The 19,580-nt window shown below is 42.0% G+C and overlaps 1 protein-coding gene across 10 annotated transcripts in view; it reads right to left on the bottom strand.

The window, feature by feature from the left end:
- ASXL2 (ASXL transcriptional regulator 2) overlaps positions 1-19,580 on the bottom strand; it is a 175,303-nt gene that overhangs the window by 107,704 nt on the left and 48,019 nt on the right. For 9 of the 10 annotated variants that reach the window (XR_011386742.2, XM_051843110.3, XM_008254662.5 and 6 more), the window contains one exon: positions 16,082-16,164. The exons of the other annotated variant lie outside the window; for it this stretch is intronic. Coding sequence is in view for 7 of the 9 variants with exons in the window: in XM_051843110.3 (XP_051699070.3) it covers positions 16,082-16,164 (83 nt within the window). In the remaining 2 variants the exon portion in view is untranslated. The remainder of the gene's footprint in view (positions 1-16,081; positions 16,165-19,580) is intronic. 10 annotated transcript variants of the gene reach the window in all.

The following is a 19,580-nucleotide window of genomic DNA, read 5'->3' as shown; positions in this document are numbered from 1 at the left end:
GTAGCTTGTATACTTAAGTTCCTCTCTAATGGAAACTTTCTGTGCTTCTGTTTTGCATTGAATCATTGAAAATTTGTGGCAAACGGCTCTTCTGAGCCATCAGTATATAAAGTTACCTTAAAATGTCAGTTGTTTCCTTTTTGTCTGAAGCTGAAGATTTTACAGTTTGCAGGAAAACTAAAACTCAATGAAGCCAGCGCCCTGTTCTGGTTTTAGTTTCTCCTAACTTGAGGTCGCACTGCTTCCTGTGATTATGACCTGAGTCATGAACAGTCAGGCGGTTCACCCCCTCCAGCCTGCCAAGTGTATTTTCACGGGGCTGTTTCTCAGCTTTTGGGCATCACTTTTTTTAAAAATCTTTTTAAGATAGGAATTTACGTGGATGTTTTCTGTAGTCTTTGAGCCCTAGTGTTCTGTAGTTCTGAGTTCAATCAGAGGACAGAAAATGCATGATAATCTGAACAGGGAAGTTATTGACTGGTTCAGTTACTAGCTGGACACTCATCTGTCCAACTTGCTGGGGAGCCTGCGGAGGCAGCAGCATGATTTTCTGGAAAGCCACCGCAGGTCTTACGTTGAACCTCGTGGAAGAGTTGAGTGTCCCTCCTGCTGCTGCCTCTGGTGTGCCACAGGTTAAGCAGGCAGGAGGACGGCCCTTCTTCCTGCTGCGCTCTCCAGTACTCTAAAGGCAAAACCTAACACTGAGCCAGCTGCCAGAGGAGACATGTTTTCAGGCTCCAACTAGGATCTGGAGCTAGAAGTCCATGAATTGATAACTGGCACAGGGGCCTGCAGTAGTTTTTCTACAGAATAAATATCCTCTATTGACTAATCTCACTTACTGCTTTGGTTTATTACAAGATTTATTTTTTGAAAAATTATTTGTTTATTTGAAAGAAAGGAGGGAGAGAGAAAGAGATCTTCCATTTGCTGATTCATTAAAGGGACACAACAGCCAGGCTGGGTGAGGCTAAAAGTAGGAGTCAGGCACTCTCATTTTGGGTCTCACACGTGAGTGACAGGAACCCAGGTACTTGGGCCATCACCAGCTGCTTCTCAGGCACATTAGTAGGAAGCTGGACTGGAAGTGGAGCAGCTGGGGCTCAAACTGGCTCTCTAATATGGGATACAGGCATCACAAGAGGCAATTTAATCTCTATCACAACAGCCATCGCTACATGATTTCTTTCTGCTTATACCTGCTAAACTGATAACTACTTGTTCTCAGTACATGACCTAAGATTTCTCACCTTTACTTAGGATATTGAGCAATCTTTTATCCCCATCTATTCTTGAAAGTTTTCTGACATTCTTTTAAAACTGACTCTACAAAGTTGGCCTTTTCCCCTTCAGCTCAAAGTAATCTCTTGTCTGTATCTTTCTTAAAAGGAGGGCTATCACTTGCTCTATTTTATGTAGTAATTTACCTTCACTTCCCTCACTAGATTTTTATTAAGATTTATGATCAGTTTCTTTGAGTATTATGGATATTCAATACCAAGACAAACTGGACTTCGTTATTTTAAGATTTTATACACAAAATTTCAGAGAAAATAAGCAAACAATATATTATTTTTAATGGAATATTCAAATTCTTTTGTACTGTGAGTTAAAAAGTTAGAAATGGTAGATTTTTGCATGGGAGATAGATATTAAGAACATTTCAGAGCCGGCGCCGTGGCTCAATAGGCTAATCCTCCACCTTGCGGCGCCGGCACACCGGGTTCTAGTCCCGGTTGGGGCGCCGGATTCTGTCCCGGTTGCCCCTCTTCCAGGCCAGCTCTCTGCTATGGCCAGGGAGTGCAGTGGAGGATGGCCCAGGTGCTTGGGCCCTGCACCCCATGGGAGACCAGGAAAAAGCACCTGGCTCCTGGCTCCTGCCAGGATCAGCGCGGTGCGCCGGCTGCAGCGGCGGCCATTGGAGGGTGAACCAACGGCAAAAGGAAGACCTTTCTCTCTCTGTCTCTCTCTCTGTCCACTCTGCCTGTCAAAAAAAAAAAAAAAAAAAAAAAAGAACATTTCATTTTAGAACTCAGGAGACTTTAGAAATCATTTGATTCCAACTTATAATTTTGAATGGACTTAAAGAAATATTTCAAACTTAGAATATATCAAACACATGAGCTGTGAAATAGAGTGATAAAGACACCCGATTACCCGTGCCGTTGGAGCTACCTCTCTGCTTCTCTACCAACACATTCACCTCCCTTATTGTGCTGGCTGAAACTTTCAGTACTATGCTGGTAGGAACATAGTCTTTGCCTTTTTTTTTTTTTTTAAGAATTTTATTTATTTATTTGAGAGGTAGAATTACAGACAGAAAGAAAGGTCTTCCATCCGCTGGTTCACTCCCCAATTGGCCACAACGGCCAGAGCTGCGCCAATCCGAAGCCAGGAGCCAGGAGCTTCTTCCAGATCTCCCACGTGGGTGCATGGGCCCAAGGACTTGGGCCATCTTCCACTGCTTGCCCAGGCCATTGGCAGGGAGCTAGGTTGGAAGAGGAGCAGCCGGGATACAACCAGTGCCTATACAGGATGTCAGCACTGCAGATGGAGGCTTAGCCTTCTACGCCACAGTGCTGGCTCCTTTGCCTTGTTCTTAGGGAAATGGATACTTTTACCATTCAGTATAACACTAACTGTAGGTTTTTTTAGATCTTTTTATTAAGGCGAGGAGGTTCCCATTCTCTATCAGTGGCCTAGGGCTACCATAACTAAGTGCCACACAGTTCTGAAATCAGTGAAGTCTGAAATCCAGGTGTTGGCAGAACTGACGCCTTCTGAGGGAGAATCTGTTCCATGTTTTCCTTGCTGCTTCTCTGGTGGTTGCTAAGAACCCTTGGAGTTCCTTGGCCTGCACAGCCATCCTCCAGTCTCGTCTGTTGTAGGGCATTCCACCTGTGAGTCTGCGTACAGAGTGCCATCTGCTCAACAAGCACACCAGTCACAGAACTAGTCACTCTATCCTAGTAGACCTCCTTTTAACTTGACTTATATGTAAAGACCCTACTTCCAAATAAGGTTATATTCAGAGGTACTAGGATTTAGGACATATGTTTTTGGGGAACGTAATTCAACCCACAACACCCTCTATTCCCAGTTACCTGAGAGTTTTTATCATAATTGGGTGTTGGATTTTGTTGAATGTTCTACATGTGCTGGTTGTAATATCATTTTTCTTGTTTAGCTTATTGATATCACAGCTTATGCTGATTTTTGAATGCCAACTAACCTTTGCACACTTATAATACTACTTGATTGTGGTGTATAATTCTTTTATCTTTATTTGGTTTTGCTGATGTATCATTGAGGATTTTTGTTTTTAAGTTCATGAGAAATACTGGTCTGTAGCTTCCTTATTTTTATACTGTCATTGGTTTTGGTATCAGAGAGACACTATCTCATAAAATAAATTGAGAAGTGGGGCCGGAGTTGTGGCATAGCGGGTTAACGCCCTGGCCTGAAGCGCCGGCATCCCATATGGGCACCAGTTAGAGACCTGGCTGCTCCACTTCCCATCCAGCTCTCTGCTATGGCCTGGGAAAGCAGTACAAGATGGCCCAAGTCCTTGGGCCCCTGCACCCGCAGAGGAGACCCAGAAGAAGCTCCTGGCTCCTGATCGGCCCAACTCCAGACATTGAGGCCAACTGGGGAGTAAGCCATCGGATGGAAGGCCTCTCTCTCTCTCTGCCTGTCTTCTCTCTGTGTAACTCTGACTTTCAGATAAATAAATAAATCTTTAAAAATAATTCCTAAAAATAAATAAATAAATAAATAAATAAGTAGAGAAGTGTCTCTTCCTCTTCTGTATTCTGGAAGATACTATGTAAAATTGGTGTTCTTAAAGTGTTTGGTGGAGTTCTTGATTGACATTGGACCTGAAACTTCCTTTTCAGGAGGCTTTGGAAAAAACAAAACAAAACAAAACAACCAATATCAGCCGGCGCCGAGGCTCACTAGGCTAATCCTCCGCCTAGCGGCGCCGGCACACCGAGTTCTAGTCCCAGTTGGGGCGCCAGATTCTGTCCCGGTTGCCCCTCTTCCAGGCCAGTTCTCTGCTGTGGCCAGGAAGTGCAGTGGAGGATGGCCCAGGTGCTTGGGCCCTGCACCCCATGGGAGACCAGGAAAAGCACCTGGCTCCTGCCATTGGATCAGCGCGGTACGCCGGCCGCACCGCGCAGGCCGTGGTGGCCATTGGAGGGTGAACCAACGGCAAAAGGAAGACCTTTCTCTCTGTCTCTCTCTCTCTCTCACTGTCCACTCTGTCTGTCCCAAAAAAAAAAAAAACCAAAAAACAAACAAACAAAAAAAAACCAACATCTATTATTTGGTGGGTGTGGATGGGTAAAGAGAATGTTTTCATCTGCTGATTCATTCCTCAAATACCTGCAATGACTAGGGCTGGACCAGGCTGAAGCCAGAAGTACCCATTCTGTAACATAACTTCCTGTCTCCTGTCTTGGGATCTGTATTTGCAGGAAACTAGAATTGGGAATCTGAGCATAGACTCAAACCCAGGTCTCCAATGTGGGTGTTTTAATAGATATCTTAACTGTGAGACTAAATACCTGTTGTCCCCCGGCTGCACACAAAGCTCCTCCCCCACGGCCAAGGTGTTGCTGTTATTAAGATTTACTTATTTGACAAGTAGAGTTACAGAGAGAGGTCTTCCATACACTGGTTCACTCCCCAGATGGCCACCACAGCCAGGGCAGGGTCAGGAGCCAGAACCTCCATCCAGGTCTCCCACAAGGTCCATCAACTGCTGCTTTCCCTGGAGCATTAGCAGGCAGCTGGGTCAGAGTGGAGCCGTTTGTACTGAAGATGGTGGGTTAACCTGCTATGCCACAATGCCAGCTCCCTGCTGAGGTTTTTCATTACAAACTTGATTCTTTAATCAATAAAATAATAGAGGACTATGGAGATTATCTGTTTCATCTTGGTTGGATTTTAGTAGTTTGTAGTTTCTGAGGAATTGGTTCATTTTTTCTAAGTTGCTGAATTAACAAGTGCAAAGTTGTTTGCACCACTTCCTTATTTTAATGGCTGTAGAACTTAACACAGTACTTCTGCTTCATTCCTGATACAGGTGACTTACGACTTATCTCTTATCTTTGTGAATATTGCTAGAGATTTATTCTAATTATTTTTAGAAAAAGAAAGATTTCTATTTCATTGACATCGAACCAGCGCCCATATGGGATGCTGGTGCTTCAGGCCAGGGCATTAACCTGCTGTGCCACAGCACCAGCCCCTCCCCCAATATTTAGATTCATATAAGTGGAGAGCATGATCCAGGATCAACACACAAGCTGTAACAACAAGAGTTCTTCAACCAAGCAAACCAAATAAGCAAAATCTCTACCCACAGAATTTTTAGAAGCTGCCTGGATAAAAGTAAATGAGTAAAAGCTTACAGAATTTCTTTAAAGATTCTAACATTTCAAATTTGGAATGATCAATTCTGTGTTGACTAGCTCAACCCCTGGGCAACAACTGCCACATTACCCTTGGTAAATATGTTATGACTCAGAGCAATGAGGTCATACTTTAGCCACAGAAAACTGAACAAGCTGAAATGTCACTCAACAAATGTTTCTAAACTATTTAAAATATCCTAAAATAACTATTCACTAATAATGCAGAAATTAACTTTTCTCTTTATTTACAAATAACCAAATGTCACAACAGCATCCATCTACATCATGTCTTATTTTTTTATTCAGCTAGAACTGAGTACTTTAAGAATATTCTAGAGTATCGATGCCATTCACCCTGACTTCTAAGTATACCAGAAACAGTTTTTTTTTTTTTTTTTTTTGACAGGCAGAGTGGACAGTGAGAGAGAGACAGAGAGAAAGGTCTTCCTTTGCCGTTGGTTCACCCTCCAATGGCCGCCGCGGCTGGTGCACTGCGGCCAGCGCGCCGCCCCGATCCAATGGCAGGAGCCAGGTACTTATCCTGGTCTCCCATGGGGTGCAGGACCCAAGCACTTGGGCCACCCTCCACTGCACTCCCTGGCCACAGCAGAGAGCTGGCCTGGAAGAGGGGCAACCGGGACAGAATCCAGCGTTCTGACCGGGACTAGAACCCGGTGTGCCGGCACCGCTAGGCGGAGGATTAACCTACTGAGCTGCAGCGCCAGCCCAGAAACAGTTTTTAATCTTCCTTGGCCTAAGTCATGCCTTATTTCATATGAAACATCAAAACCTATATCTTCTTTCTTCCATATGACTCTTAAGAGAACTCTAAACTATGTATTTCTTAAAAATACCAGGGCATTGTGGTGTAGCACAATGGTAGAGTCATCAGAAATAGCTTCTGACTTCACTTACTGACAATTTACATGTAGCTATTCCTAGTTAAACTAGGAATGAACTAGTTGTGGCTATGTGGCTTTCTGACCACAAAGCAATTCTTTCTAAGTCATCAGTGACTTCCATTTTGCCAGATCTATGGTTCATGCAGTCCTTGCCTGTTTGAATCACTTAATGCAGTGTCCTACTGCTTCTGTGCTGAAACTCTGCGAGTGCTAGTTCAAGTCCTGGCTGCTGCATTTCCAATCCAGCTCCCTGCTAATGTGCCCGGGAGAGCAGCAGAGGGTGGTTCAAGTGGGGCCCCTGCCCCCCACATGAGACTGGTTTCAGCCTGGCCCATCAAGGACCAGTGTATTAGAGGAAGGAAGATCTTTCTCTCTCTCTCTCACTGCCTTTCAAATAAAAGATGTAAATATTAAAAAAGAAAAGGGGCGGGTGCAGTGGCGCAGTGGGTTAACGCCCTGGCCTGAAGTGCTGGCATACCATATGGGTGCCAGTTTGAGACCTGGCTGCTCCACTTCTGATCCAGCTCTCTGCTATGGCCTGGGAAAGCAGTAGAAGATGGCCAACTGGGGAGTAAATCATCAGATGGTAGGTAGATACATAGATAAATAGATAGATAGATAGATAGATAGATATAGATAAATAGATCTCTCTCTCTCTCTCGCTACCTCTCCTCTCTGTTTGTAACTCTGACTTTCAAATAAATAAATAAATCTTTAAAAAGAAAGAAAAGAAAAGAAAAGAAAAGAAAAGAAAAGAAAAGAAAAGAAAAGAAAAGAAAAGAAAAGAAAAATGTGCATGGTGGTGGTGGGGAGACAGATTTTTCTAATTCATTCAGAACTGCATACTTTGGATAAATGAATAACAATCTTTTTTTTTAATAGGTAGAGTTTTATATATATATATATATATATATATATATATAGAGAGAGAGAGAGAGAGAGAGAAAGGTCTTCCTTCCGCTGGTTCACTCCCCAAATGGCCACTACGGCCGGCGCTGCGCCAATCCGAAGCCAGGAGCCAGGTGCTTCTTCCTGGTCTCCCATGTGGATGCAGGGGCTCCAGCACTTGGGCCATCCTCCACCGCCCTCTTGGGCCACAGCAGAGAGCTGGACCAGAAGAGGAACAACAGGGACTAGAACCTGGTGCCCATATGGGACGCTGGCAGCACAGGCAGAGGATTAACCAAGTGAGCCATGGCACCAGCCCCTGAATAACAATCTTAACATCTAAGTTCTCTTTAAATTTTTTTAAATAGATTTTATTTATTTCTTCTTGAGGTAGAGTTACAGAGAGAGAGGGAGAGACAGAGAGAAAGGTCTTCCATCTGCTGGTTCACTCCCCAAATGGCTGCAATGGCCAGTGCTGGGCCAATCTGAAGCCAGGAGCCAGGAGCTTCTTCTGGGTCTCCCACACAGGTGCAGGGACCCAAGCACTTGGGCCATCCTCCATTGTCTTCCCAGGTCATAGCAGAGAGCTGGATTGGAAGCGGAGCAGCCAGGACACGAACTGGCACCCATACTGGATGCTAGCACCTCAACCTACTATACCACAGCGTGGGCCCTAGTGTTTTAAATTTTTTTTAAAAATTTATTCATTTGAAAGGAAGAGAGACAGAGAAAGACAGTGAAATTGTCCATCCAGTTTCCCTTCCTAAATGCCCTCAACAACTGGGGCTAGACCAAGCCAAAATCAGGAGCCAACAGCTCAATCTGGTCTCCCACATGGGTGGCAGGGACAGAAGCATTTGTCCCTACCTCCCAGGGTATGCACTGGCAGAAACCTGGATGAAATAAGCATGTGGGCATCCCAAGAGCATTTACCACTGCACCAAATGCCTGTCCCTCGCCCAAATTCTTTTTTTAAAAAAAAAATGCTTATTTATTTTCACTTTATTTGAAAGCCAGAAAGAAAGACACAAACATAGTAAAAGAGAGACAGACAGACAGAAAGAGAGAGAGAGAAAGAGAAAGAGAGAGATCTACTTATCCACTGGTTCACTCCCCAAATACCTGCAACAGTTGAAGTGGGCCAGGTCTAGATTAAACATTCTCCAAAAAAGCAATATTCAAATTGAGGCCTGACAGAGTTAGCAGTCAAATAACTGAGGGAAAGCTTCTTCCTTGCCAAGAGGTCAGTATGTACACAAGCTAGGATGCAATGCAGCATCCCTAAATATTTGAGTTCTGAAAAAACAATACATAAAGTTGTAAGAATGGGCAACATTGCACTTATGTTAGACAAAAGATTATTAGGGGGAAAAACACAAAATCAAAGCCTGAGCAGGAACGCTTAGAGGGGAAGTAAGGAGGAATGCCAGCTGTGCCACTTATGGTAACAAGAGCTTCAGGACAGAAGCAGAACACTGCAGTAAGTGATTCTGACAGGCAAGGACCACAAGAACCTAGAACTGGTAAAATGCAAGTCATTGATGACTTACAATTGCTTTGTTGTCAAAAAGCCACATAGCCACAACTAGTTTATTCCTAGTTTAACTACATGTAAATTGTCAGTGAAATCAGAAGCTATTTCTGATGAGTACCATTTTGCTACCTTTAAAAAAAAAAAAACTCTTCCTTTGATTTCTCATTTCTCTTTAAAATTTTTTACATTATTTTATTTTTATTTATGTGAAAGGCAAGCAAGCAAACTGAGAACTTCCATCTGCTGGTTCACCTTTCAAACACCCACAAGGTGGGGTTGGGCTGGGCCGGGCCGAAAACAGGAGCCCAGAATTCAACCCAGGTCTCCCATGTGGCTGTCAGGGACCCAATTATTCGAGCCATTGCCTGTCACCAACAAGGGTGTATACCAGCAGGAAGTTAGAATCAGGAGTGGAGTCAAAACTGAAACCCAGGCACTCAGGTAAGGGATATGGGTCTCCCAAGCAGTTTCTTAACTGCAGCACCCAACGCCTGCCCCTCTACTTCTTTCCTATTCTTTACTTATTTACTATTTTTGTCTGTTCCCTGGAAATGATAACGGCAAGTTTAAAATTTCAGATCCTTACTCTGTAAAAGCAGGGTGAGACAATTAACATTTAGGCCCAAAAAGATTACAAGTCTGATCCCTACCGGAATTCCTCTATTATTTGCCTTATGTGTCAAAATTCTAATTTTATGGAAACAAACAAAAACTCTTGCTAATTCCTAGATTATAAGACCCAATAAAGTAATAAAAGGATACTGCAATGCTTTAGCAGAATCTGTTCCTTGGAGTCACAAACCACTTTCATTTTCTCCTACAGCTTCACACAAACTAATCTGCGATGAAATGGGTATTGTACTTTAACCATTTCTATCTAAAATTCAAATAAAAGTTTAGAATTACATATTAAGTAAAGTGCTTAAGTTTTTAAGTTTGCAAGAGATACTCTTAAAGACTGATTCTTCAAGTGCTTATTTATGGTTTTATTTAAAAATGTTTACACTCAATTCTTAAGGGACATAATATATAAAGGGAGATATGCTGATTTATATTTTATTTTTTCTTATCAATGGAGCAAATCTAAATTATTCCCAGCCTATTGAAGTCTGACCACAGATCGAAAGACAAATTTTAAAACTGCTTTAGAAAAGGAACGCCAATAACAAAAAAAATCTCAAGTCAAATTTCCTGTTGAAGAGAGTTCAAGTCTAGAAATGGCTATATCAAGAAACACACTGTTGTCTATTTACAAATATTTCAACATAGCTCACTATTTCTCAATGAGAACATCATCAGTATTTGAATTGAACAACTATTCGGTGTAAAGGACTATCCAGCACAATGCAAGACACATAGGATCCCTGTTACCTGTCCATTAAATATCACCATGCATCCCCTCCCTAGACACTATGACAATCAAAAAAAAGAGGGGAGAAGTGTTGGCACTGTGGCACAACGGGTAAAGCCGCTGCTTGCAGTGCTGGCATTCCATATGGGCGCCATATCAAGTCCCCACCTGCCCCTCTTCCGATCCAGCTCTCTGTTATGGCCTGGGAAAGCAGTGGAAGATGGCCCAAGGGAGACCTGGAAGATGACCCAAGGGAGACCCAGAAGAAGCTCCTTGCTCTTGAGTTCAGATCAGCCTAGTTCCAGTCGTCGGGGCCAATTGGGAAGTGAACCAATGGATGGAAGACTTCTCTCTCTGCCTCTGCCTCTTTGTAACTCTGCCTTTCAAATTAATAAATAAATCTTTAAAAAACAAAGTCCCAAAAATGGCTGGTGTTGTGGTGCAGTGGGTTAAATTATCACCAGTGATGCCAGCACTCCATATCAGCCCTGAGTTGAGACTCAGCTGCCCTACTTCTCATCCAGCTTCCTGCTAATGCACTTGGGAAAGCACTGGAAGATGGCCCAAATACTTAGGCCCCAGCCACTCATGTGCAAGACGTATAAGGAGCTCCTGCCTCCTGGGTTCAGCCTAGCCCGGCCCAATCCTGGCTGATGTGGCCATTTGGAAAGCAAACAAGAAGATGGAAAACCTCTCTCTCTCTCTATCTCTCTGTTTCTCTGTCTCTCTCACTCTTTCTAACAGATGAAAAGTCTTAAAAAAAAAAAAAATGGCAGAATAGGGATGGCGCTTAATGTTCTAGTCCAGGGGAAGACTGCTTTAAAAAAAAAAAAAATGGAGAGAGTGGTGTAATCTCAGGGAAAAGTTAGAGAGAAAACTCCATGCAAATCAGAGGGACACTGAGAAACTACACAAAGGTGTGGACACGCACAGCTCAAGACCCCAGCAGCCGAGAGCCTCAGCACCAGTTCTGGAGAGTGAGGTGAGACCAGACAGCAGCTGCCCAAGCCACTGGAGGTAAAGCTGCGAGAAGAGCCTGGCAGGATTCTGGCTTGTTAGACGCACAGTGGACTTCTCAACCGAAACCCTACAGGCTAGGAGAGAATGGCAAGATATATTCCAATATTCCAAGTCTTAAGAGAAAAACCTGTCAACCCAGAACACTGTACCCTGCAAAGCTCTCATTTATGAATGAAGGTGAAATAAAGACCTTCCACAACAAACAGAAATGGAAAGAATTCGTCACCACCCATCCAGTCATACAAAAGATGCTTAAGGATGTTCTACAAACAGAAACACAGAAACATGATCATCACTATGAAAGAAAGTGAAGGGGCTGGCACTGTGGCACAGCAGGTTAATGCCCTGGCCTGAAGCTCTAGCATCCCATATGGGCGCCGATTCTAGAGCTGGCTGCACCTCTTCCTATCCAACTCTCTGCTACGGCCTGGGAGAGCAGTGGAAGATGGCCCAAATCCTTGGGCCCTTGCACCCACGTGGGAGACCTGGAAGAAACTCCTGGCTCCTGGCTTTAGATCGGTGCAATTCTGGCCATTGCAGCCATCTGGGGAAGTGAACCAGCGGATGGAAGATCTCTCTCTCTATCTTTACCTCTCTCTGTAACTCTGTCTTTCAAATAAATAAAATAAATCTTAAAAAAAAAAAAAAAAGTGAAGGGACTGCGCCACGGCTCAATAGGCTAATCCTCTGCCTTGTGGCGCCAGCACACCGGGTTCTAGTCCCGGTCAGAACGCTGGATTCTGTCCCGGTTGCCCCTCTTCCAGGCCAGCTCTCTGCTGTGGCCAGGGAGTGCAGTGGAGGATGGCCCAAGTACTTGGGCCCTGCACTCCATGGGAGACCAGGAGAAGCACCTGGCTCTTGCCATCGGATCAGCGCGGTGCGCCGGCCGCAGCGCACCGGCCGCGGTGGCCATTGGAGGGTGAACCAACGGCAAAGGAAGACCTTTCTCTCTGTCTCTCTCACTGTCCACTCTGCCTATCAAAAAAATAAAAATAAATAAAAAATAAAAAATTTTAAAAAAAGTGAAGACAGAAAATCTCCCAGTAAAAGTACCAAACAACAGGAATATTTATGGAAAAATGGCAGGGCCAAGTCATTATTTATCAATAGTCACCTCGAATGTAACTCTCCAGTTAAAAGACACAGACTGACAGAATGGATTAAGAAAAAAAAAAAAAAAAAACATCTATTTGCTGCTTACAAGAAACACATCTCACCAACAAAGATGTACACAGAGACTGAAAGTGGAAAAAGATACTCCATGCTAACAGGAACCAAAAAAGAGCCAGTGTAGCCAACCTAATATCAGATAAAATAAACTTTAACATAAAAACTGTTAAAAGAGATAAAAAGGGCACTATGTAATGATTAAGGGATCAATACAACAGGAAGATGTGACTATTATAAACATATATGCATCTAATTACAGGTCACCTGGTAATTTAAACAAATGTTAAGAGATCTAAAGGGAGACATAGACTCCAATACAGTAGTAATGGGGGACTTCAATACCCTACTTTCAGCAATGCACAGATCAACCAGACAGAAAAGCAGCAAGGAAAAAGTTAATCAATACTATAGACCAAATGGACCTAATGGATATCTACATAACTTTCATCCTACAGTTGCAGAATACATATTCTTCTCACCAGTGCATGGAACATTCTCTAGAATAGACCACAGGCTAGGCCATAAACCAAGTCTCAGCAAATTCAAAAAATCAAAATCATACCATGCATCTTCTCTGACCACAATGGAATGAAGCTGGAAATCAACAACTCAGGAATCTCTAGAATATATGCAAATATACAGAGACTGAACAACATGTTCCTGAATGAACAGTAGGTCATAGAAGAAATCAAAAAAATTTCTGGAAACGAATGAAGATCACATTACAACGCATCAACACTTATGGGATGCAGCAAGAGCAGTGTTATGAGCAAAGTTTATAGCATTTGGTGCCTACATCAAGAAATTGGAAAGGCATCAAATAAATGAGCTATCAGTGTATCTCAAGAACCTAGGAAAACAGCAGTAAACCAAGCCCAAAACAAGTAGGAGAAAAGGAGTAATTAAAATTAGAAAAGAAATAATTTGGGGAGTGAACCAACGGAAGGAAGAACTTTCTCTCTGTCTTTCTCTCTCTTACTGTCTAACTCTACCTGTCAAAAAAAAATAGAAAAGAAATAAAATTTAAACCAAAAAATAAATATAAAAGATCACAAAAGATCAGCAAAATGAAGAGCTGGTTTTGTAAAAATATAAACAAAATTGATACACCATTGGCCGAATTAACCAACAAAAAGAGGGAAAAGACCCAAATCAATAAAATTAGAGATGAAAAAGGAAATGTAACAACAGATCCCAAAGACATAAAAAGAATCATCATAAATTACTACCAAGAGCTGTATGCCAACAAATCAGGAAACCCAGAAGAAATGGATAGAGCTAAAACCATTCCTGGAGCAACGACAGTCTCCTCAAGAAATAGTGCTGGGAAAACTGGATCTCTACAGGCAGAAGTATGACGCAAGGCCCCTACCTCACACCCCACACAAAAACCCACTCATCATGGGTCAAAGACTGAAATCTATAACCCAATACCATCAAGTTATTAGAAAACACTGGGAAACCATGCAAGCCATTGGCATAGGCAAAGAGTTATTGGAAAAAGACCCCAGAGACACAGGCAATCAAAGCCAAAATTGACAAATGGAATTACATCAAATTGAGAAGCTTCTGCACTACAAATGAAACAACCAGCAAAGTGAAGAGGTCACCAACAGAATGGGAGAAATTATTTGCAAACTATGTAACTGATAAAGGATTAATATCCAGACTAAATAAAGAGCTCAAGAAACTCAACAACAACAAAACAAACAACCCACTTAAGAAATGGACAAAGGACTTAAACAGGCATTTTTTCAAAAGAGGAAATTCAAATGGCCAACAGACACATGAAAAGATGCTCAGGATCACTAGCCAGAGAAATGCAAATCAAACCACAATGAGGTTTCACCTCACCCCTGTTAAAATGGCTTTCATACAGAAATCAACAAACAGCCGGCGCCACGGCTCAGTAGGCTAATCATCCGCCTACAGTGCTGGCACACCGGGTTCTAGTCCCAGTCGGGGCGCCGATTCTGTCCCGGTTGCTCCTCATCCAGTCCAGCTCTCTGCTGTGGCCCAGGAAGGCAGTGGAGGATGGCCCAAGTCCTTGGGCCCTGCACCCACATGGGACACCAGCAGAAGCACCTGGTTCCGGATCAGCGCAGTGCGCCGGCCGCAGTACGCAGGCCACAGCGGCCGTTGGGGAGTGAACCAACGGAAAAGGAAGACCTTTCTCTCTGTCTCTCTCTCTCACTGTCTAACTCTGCCTGTCAAAATGAAAGAATGAAAGAAGGAGGGAGGGAGGAAGGAAGGAAAAAAAGAAATCAACAAACAAATGCTGGTGAGAATGTGGGGAAAAAGATACCCTAATCTGTTGGTAGGAATGTAAACTGGTACTGCCATCATGGAAGACAGTATGGAGATACCTCAGAAAGCTGAATATAGACCTACCATATAACCCAGCCATCCCATTCCTGGGCATTTACCCAAGGGAAATGAAATCAGCATATGAAAGAGTTATCTGTACCCCATGTTTATTGCAGCTCAACTCACTATACTGTTATGAAATCAACCCAAATGTCCATCAACTTTAGAATGAATAAAGAAATTATGGGAAATGTATACCATGGGATACCACACAGCAGTTAAAAAAAAAAAAATGAAATCCTGTCATTTGCAACAAAATGGATGCAATTGGAAAACATTATACCTAGAGAAATAAGCCAATCCCAAAAGGACAAACACCATATGTTCTCCCTGATCTGTGGTAATTAACAGAGCCACCTAAAAGGTAATCTATAGAAGTGAAATTGACAGTTTTGAGATGTGATGCCTTTGAACAGCCCTCGTCTCAACCATTGAGGAACAGTATTGTTTTTTCATACTATTTGTTGAACTCTTTACTTAGCACAGAGTTAACCTTATGTGTATAAAGTTAACTGAAAATAGATCTTAGTAAAAAATGGGAATAGGAGAGAAAGGAGAAAGAAGGGTGGGAATGCAGGGGGGAGGGCGGGTATGGTGGGACAAATCACCATGTTCCTAAAGTTGTATTTAAGAAAGGCATGAAGTTTGTATACCTTAAACAAAAGGTTTTCGGGGGAAGATAAAAGAATTAAAAAAAAAAAAAAAATCCCTCAAAATTCTGAACCCCTTCCCTAAGGGTGTTTCACAATATCTATACAAAGAACTACTAGTAGCAGTTTGAAAGCACCGCAGTCTTTTCCTATCTTAATGAAAGTTTGTCTAATATAGACTCCCAAATTTCTGTCTTAATAGACAAAGCATGCTTAATATGATTTTAACATTTCTTGATGAAAAAAGTCTTGATTATGAAGAATGACTATTTTGTGACATTGTAATAATAGCTCTCAGAAATTACAGTGTGCCATCTTTGATCCTATACAAATTGACCCCTGTCTATTATATTTGAACATAAGACTTATTATTTGACATATAATACTGCATTTTATCCTTTTTGGCCAGTGTGACTTCTTCCTCGCCTGTCTACCTCTAGCACTGGAGTAATTTTTAGCTGCTGATGACCAAGCTTATTACCTCAAAGCCTCGAGTGATGAATGACGGCTTGAAGATGGCTCCAGGCCTTCACAAAAACTAAAATGCATGGGCTTGGAAACAGCTGCCCTCTTCGTTGATAAGAATATTTTTTAACTCACTTTCAGTTTTACAACTGTGCTAAGACTTAAAATCTCCAAAAATCTGACAGCTAAATAAATCTGAAATTATAAAAGCATTCATTACTATATAATCAATCTTTAGTACGAATGCACACTACTATATACTACCAAATACTCTAATTATTATAATTGCTACTAATAATATTTAAATAACTCACCTGATTTCTTTTAGTCCTTCTCTCTGGATAACTTGAAGAATTTCTTTATGACTCATGGGTGTATTAGGATATTTTTCTAAGACCTGAGAAACAAGTATATAATAATAAATTATTCCTTCTTATTTTAATTATCTATGTAATTATATACGTATGTCTTAATAATTACATCCAGAACATAATACCCAGAGATTTTTATTCCTTACATTTTCAGATAAGGAGAGAAGTAACTGAATATAAACCAGTCTTCCCTCCTTTAGTCATAAACAGTAAGTTTATGGGTGACCAAAAAGACTACTTATTCACTATTAACTAGAACGAAATTGTTTACTTTCTGCCTCCTTCCCTATATCCCACCTCTGTGACTACTATTAGCACCTCAAGATTATCCATTTCTAGTATTTCTATCCATTTCCAGCAAAGCCTAGTACAGCATGGATATGCAAAAAATTCTTAACCAAAACAAATGTATATAAAATTTACAATGAAATTTAAATGATATCTACATTCTAGTTCCAGTAAGACAGAGTAGGTATAGTCCATGCTGTCTCTCCCACTACATGCAACTAAAAGCCTGGGCACAATGCACAGAGCAGCTATTTGAAAACGAGAGCACGTGGCATAGGGAGGAAACCACAACTAGAAGTACCACCAGCCCAGCAGTTAGTTTCCTGGTTTTGTTTACTCTAGTAAACAGCCTGGACTCAAAGGCAGCCCACAACTCCAAACTGTGCAGACAGAAAGCACTCCAAGAAAAAAAACACCCCTTTTTTTGGTTTGAGGCACAGTGAAAAGGATCTTCGTAAGTGTTAGCTAAAGGAAGAAGAAAACCCCTGAGATGTTCTTTTTCTCTCTGTCCCTGCTCCAAGCAACAACCTCAAAGATGCTATGGCAGTGATGATACTAACAGTAACTATACAGGGACCTAAAACTTTCAACATGGAACACTTCTGGTCCCATAAGCACAGGGAAAATCCCTAGGACCGACATTCTTTCTCTATTATCCTGATGCTTGGCACTGAATTCAGTTGCAGAAATGAACAGTGAAACAGAAACAGAACTGGGCCGGCACTGTGGCTTAGCGGGTAAAGCCGCCACTTGCAGTGCCAGCATCCCACGTGGGTGCCGGTTCAAGTCCCAGCTGCTCCTCTTCCAATTCAGCTCTCTGCTATGGCCTGAGAAAGCAGTAGAAGATGGCCCAAGTCCTTGGGCCCCTGAATCTGCGTGAGAGACCCAGAAGAAGCTCCTGGCTCCTGGCTTCGGATTGGCGCAGCTCTGGCCATTGCAGCCAACTGGGGAGTGAACCAGCAGATGAAAGACCTCTCTCTCTGCCTCTCCTTCTCTCTCTGTATAACTCACTTTTAAACAAATAAATCTTTAAAAAACAAACAAAACCTCAAAAGGACATGAAATAGGGGTCACAAGAAGCCAAAAAGTGTCAGGTTACTCACAAAGATGAACGAGCTTCAGAAAGCGATATATGAAGTTCTATAGTACTTCCAGGCCCTGGTGCTGCTATACACACGTGCATCTGATCCTGAACAACATAAGGTCAGCTTCCTGTATCCACAGATTCTGCTTTTGTAGATTCAACCAATCATGGGCCAGAAATGCAGTTTTCAGGGAGAACAAATCAATATATTCGTACTGAACACCTACATACTCTCTGTTCCTGTCATTACTATCTAAATACAGTATAACAACTATTTACATCTAAATACAGTATAACAACTATTTACATAGTATTAGGTATTATAAGTTATCTAGAAACAAAGTATACAGGAGAGCTACAAAGGTTAAATGCAGATATTACACCATTTTATGTAAGGGACTCAAGCACTTGCAGACTTTGTTATTGCAATCTCTACCAGTTACCAAAAGATGACTGTGTTATAAGATAGACCAATATCCAGCTGCCAAACTAGTCACTATGTGTCACAAACAGGACAGTTTGAAATAGCTGTGTAAAGGCTGTGAAAACTAGACACTGGAATTATAGTGTACAGAAAGTATGTAGAAATTTACAACCTGAACTTAACAGTTCAAATGCCTGCTTTAAAAAAAAAAAAACCTTTCCATACACCCTTCAAAAAATATTGTCAACATGACAAGATTGTAACAAAGCATTAAAATGCCTAATATACAATCCAAAATCACCTGACACATAAAACCACAAAAAGTTCGACTAATAAAAAAACAAGCTACACACAAAAAACCAAGATGACACAGATATTAAACTCTCAGACAAAAGCATCTACTTTAACTATGCTTCAGGAAGTAAAGATGAACACAGCAGTCTCAGCAAAATACATTTATGAATGCTTATTTGTTTCACTGTTTAATTTCATATTTTATATTTATATATGAAATAAAATAAAACATTAGAACTAAAAAATAATCAAAATTTAAAAACTGAGATTTCCTCTAAGGGCTCAATAGCAGCAGGGGAATGAGAAAGAGAGAGACAGTGATTTGAAAGATCAGCAGAAATTAACTAACCTGAGGAATACAGAGAAAATTTAAAAATAAGGAAAGGGTCAGCATCATGGTATAGTGGGCTAAGCCTCCAGCTGCAGCACCAGCATCCCATATAGACGCCAGTTCTAGTCCCGGCTATTCCTCTTCTGATCCAGCTCTCTGCTGTGGCCTGGTAAAGCAGTGGAAGATGGCCCAAGTATTTGGGCCTCTGCATCCCCACGGGAGACCTGGAAGAAAGTCCTGGCTCCTGGTTTTGGATTGGCCCAGTTCCAGCCATTGCACCCATTTGGGGAGTGAACCAATGGATGGAAGACCTTTCTCTTTGTAACTTTACCTCTCAAATAAATAAAAAATCTTAAAAAATAAATAAGTAGGCCGGCGCCACGGCTCAATAGGCTAATCTTCTGCCTGTGGCGCCAGCACACTGGGTTCTAGTCCCGGTCAGGGCGCCGGTTCTGTCCTGGTTGCTCCTCTTCCAGTCCAGCTCTCTGCTGTGGCCCGGGAGTGCAGTGGAGGATGGCCCAAGTCCTTGGGCCCTGCACCCGCATGGGAGATCCCGAAGAAGCTCCTGGCTCCTGGCTTCGGATCAGCCCAGCTCTGTCCACTGTGGTCATTTTGGCAGTGAACCAGCAGATGGAAGACCTCTCTCTCTGCCTCTGCCTCTCTGTAACTATTTCAAATAAATAAATAAATCTTTAAAAAAAATCTAACTGCAGGAAATCCTCAAATTTGGGGGAAAACAGCACTTATGTCAAAATGATCAACGATTTTCACACAAGACAGATTCAAAGAAATACATCCTAGATACATTACATCAAACTACAAAAAACTCCTGAAAGCAACCAGAATTTTCTGAAAACAATCAGGAAAAATTAATGTATCCCAATTAGAAGAATAATTCAAATGATTGTGGATTTCTCATCTAAAACCAGGGAGGGCATAAGCAATAGGAAAACATTTTAAAGTGCAAAAAAAGGGGGCCAGTGCTGTGGCATAGCTGGTTAGGTCACTGCCTGCAGCGCCA

Source organism: Oryctolagus cuniculus, chromosome 2 (genome assembly GCF_051225735.1).
Source record: "Oryctolagus cuniculus isolate XC-2025 breed Fujian yellow rabbit chromosome 2, ASM5122573v1, whole genome shotgun sequence".
NCBI lineage: Eukaryota > Metazoa > Chordata > Mammalia > Lagomorpha > Leporidae > Oryctolagus > Oryctolagus cuniculus.
This window is presented reverse-complemented; position numbering and strand designations above follow the sequence as displayed.